The sequence below is a fragment of the Polistes canadensis genome, unplaced genomic scaffold (assembly GCF_001313835.1).
Source record: "Polistes canadensis isolate GaletaPanama2010 unplaced genomic scaffold, ASM131383v1 scaffold_1, whole genome shotgun sequence".
Classification (NCBI taxonomy): domain Eukaryota; kingdom Metazoa; phylum Arthropoda; class Insecta; order Hymenoptera; family Vespidae; genus Polistes; species Polistes canadensis.
The window spans coordinates 1249446-1252271 of record NW_014569548.1 but is presented as its reverse complement, the minus strand read 5'-3'; the positions used below and the strand labels follow the sequence as shown (position 1 = coordinate 1252271).

General features: G+C 46.9%; 1 protein-coding gene across 1 annotated transcript; it reads left to right on the top strand.

Annotated features, from left to right (window-relative positions):
* Positions 1–419: 419 nt before the first annotated feature.
* Positions 420–2603, top strand: LOC106793612. Its single transcript, XM_014760672.1, has 2 exons — positions 420–1946; positions 2219–2603. Exon 1 carries the CDS (start codon positions 420–422, stop codon positions 1722–1724), a length of 1305 nt encoding a protein of 434 aa, XP_014616158.1. The 3' UTR covers positions 1725–1946; positions 2219–2603.
* The last annotated feature ends 223 nt before the right edge of the window (positions 2604–2826 follow it).

Below are 2826 nucleotides of genomic sequence, written 5' to 3'. Positions count from 1 at the left end.
GCACTTACCTTGTTTTATTGCTATTACCTTTGTAGCGAATCCCATTGTTCTCAGCGTACCATTGGTACGGTAAATTTTGAACATTGGTCCTTCGAGCCGGATTCGCTACAAATTTGAAATTAGTGTTCGTGTAAGTGCGTGATTGGTGCGGGCGTCTCAACTCGAATCTCATGCGGATTCCGTTGTTCAACGCTCACGGGAGCAGTAACATTCAATTGTAGGATACATTATCAGGGGTGCTCATTAGAACTCAGCAGTTTCAAAAGCAGCTTCCGGAAAAGACTCGCTAGATGAAGCGGAAGGCGGTGACGCGCTCATCTCGTCTCTGCAAGCGCTGACGATTAAGCTCCTCCCTACCGAGTGGTAGGGAGAACTCTGGGCTCACTCATTCTCCGACCGCTGACGCAGCTTGTACTTCCATGGCGACATGGCAGAACTCAACATCGTATCTACCAACGGAACTCATATTGAAGTACCACAGCCAACTCAACCGGCTCAGGTTGTTGAACTCAATGCTGGAGGAATTATCCACCGCGGACACGGCTACACTTAGTGACGTTGAAGTGGATCTGGAGCATATCGAACGCATCCATCAGGAGTTCACGGCCACTCATGAATTTTTTGAGTTGAATTGGCCGGCATTTTTCCTTAATCATGCCTACTTCGCCGAAAACGTCCACCAGCAAGAGGCGAAGACTCATCAGAGGCTCAGGCTCGCACTCAACAAGGTGCGACGTTCACTTGAGGTTGAGCATCCATCACCAGCGACGGAACCACGCGTTGAATCAAACCTATCTGGCATTCAGTTGAAGAGCTTCTCCGGCGAATATGCAGATTGGCCGGGTTTTAAGAAGATGTTTGAGTCGCTGATACTCAAGAATGAGCGCATATCAGAAATCGGGCGACTGCACTATTTGCGCAGTTGTATGCAAGGTGCACCGGCTCAACTCATTGCCAATTTCCCATTGACTGCCAGCTCCCTTCAGCCGTCATGGGAGCTACTCAACGCCCGCTACGAGAACAAGCGGTTGTTCATCCAGGCTCAACTCGACCGGTTGTGTCGAATCACCCCACTCACATCAAAATCCGCGACGGGACTTAATCGGTTAATATCAACGGTGTCGGAGGCTCGTAAGGCATTGGAATCACTGGGGGTGGTAGAGAATTTGGGGGATCTCATTCTGGTGCATCACGTTGTGCGTCAACTGGATCACTCAACGCGAGAAGACTGGGAGACTTCGCTGGGCTCATCCCGCGAGTACCCCACCTTCAAGCAAGTTGAAGATTTCGTAAATTCACAAGCTCGTACATTGGAACACATCGAGACCACCTCCGCTCAGTCATCTGCGGAGAAGACTCAGCCGACCATTCCCCAATCGCAACAATCCAGAAAATCAGCCACAGCTAACCAGGCCACCACTCATCAGAAGAGTTCGCAGTCGGACGCGCGATTCTTTTACTGCGATTGTTGTGAGGGAAAGCACTTCATCGTGACGTGCTCAAAGTTCCGTACACTCAATATCATTGCACGGCGTAGCATAGTTATTGACGCCAAGTTATGCTACAACTGTTTGGGACGGCACAAAGCGGACTCATGCCGGACGTCTCTGCGTTGTAAGAGGTGTGGAGCGAAGCATCACACCATGCTCCACGACCCGGCACATCGTCAGCAAACAACCGCAACAAAACCAGAGCGGTTGCATTCAACCTCATCCTCACATTAGGATTCAGGTGCAATCGTCCACTCATCATCCACTCAAGGCACTCATCACTCAACGCTGCTTGCCACTCATACTCAGCAGCTCATCATTGTTTATAACGAATACTCAAGGGGCTTCAGCGAGATGACCAGTATCGTACACTATACACCTCATTCATGGAGGAGTATGAAGAACTTGGTCACTTGATACCTATCTCAGGCAACTCATCGAGGTCAGCACGAGAAGGTGAGTTCAACACTTGTAAGACTGTTGGTGGGGATGACCTTGACACCAGAAGCTTGCGGTTGAGGGTCTTAACCAACAGCTCACGGGCAAGGACTCAACCTCGACCGAATCATGGGGTTCTCAAACCAGACAGCATAACAACCAGGCTGCGAGTGGTGTTCAATGGTTCGAGCAAAACCACATCAGGCTACTCGCTCAACGATCTCATGCACACCGCGAATTATGTGGATTAAGAAAGAATTCAAAACTTTGGCCAATTTCTCAATTCCCAGATGGTTCAACACCTGGACCAACTTAACGATGGAACTTCAAGGCTTCTCTGATGCTTCACAGTTAGCGATGTCAGCTGTAGTCTATATCGTTGTCAGCTCACCGTCCACAGGCGCTCATAGCTCATAGATCATCTTTTACGGTGGACGGGACTACCATGGATGACCGAATCAATGGTCTCCTGGCGACTTCAAACGGCAATACCAGACGACTACAGTTCGCGCGAGGCTCGTCCTGGCGTTGCACTCTTTGTGGCAGCTCCAAAGATCGAGTACCATTGAGACTCTATACATCGTTACTCATCACTCAAAACTTTGTTTCAAGGTCGTCAAGAGACTGAGAAAACATTCCTTCACCTCACCCCCAATTTGCAATTTTTATTTTGTATATAACGTATATAGTTAAGAAGAATTTTATATAATAATTAACAAATATTATTTTCATATTAGTAACTTAATATAATATTTGTACTTTTCCTGTTTCTTAATTAATTATATTTTTTATTGTAAAATCATGCTTTTAAATTTTATTTTATTTTACAAACAGTAAATAGAGATTGGATAAAAATAAGTAGGGAATTTAAATGAAAAGTGCATCTGTGAATTGGACC

Coding starts and splice junctions, on each gene's coding strand:
- LOC106793612 (XM_014760672.1), top strand. CDS start 420: ATGGCGACATGGCAGAACTCAACATCGTATCTACCAACGGAACTCATA.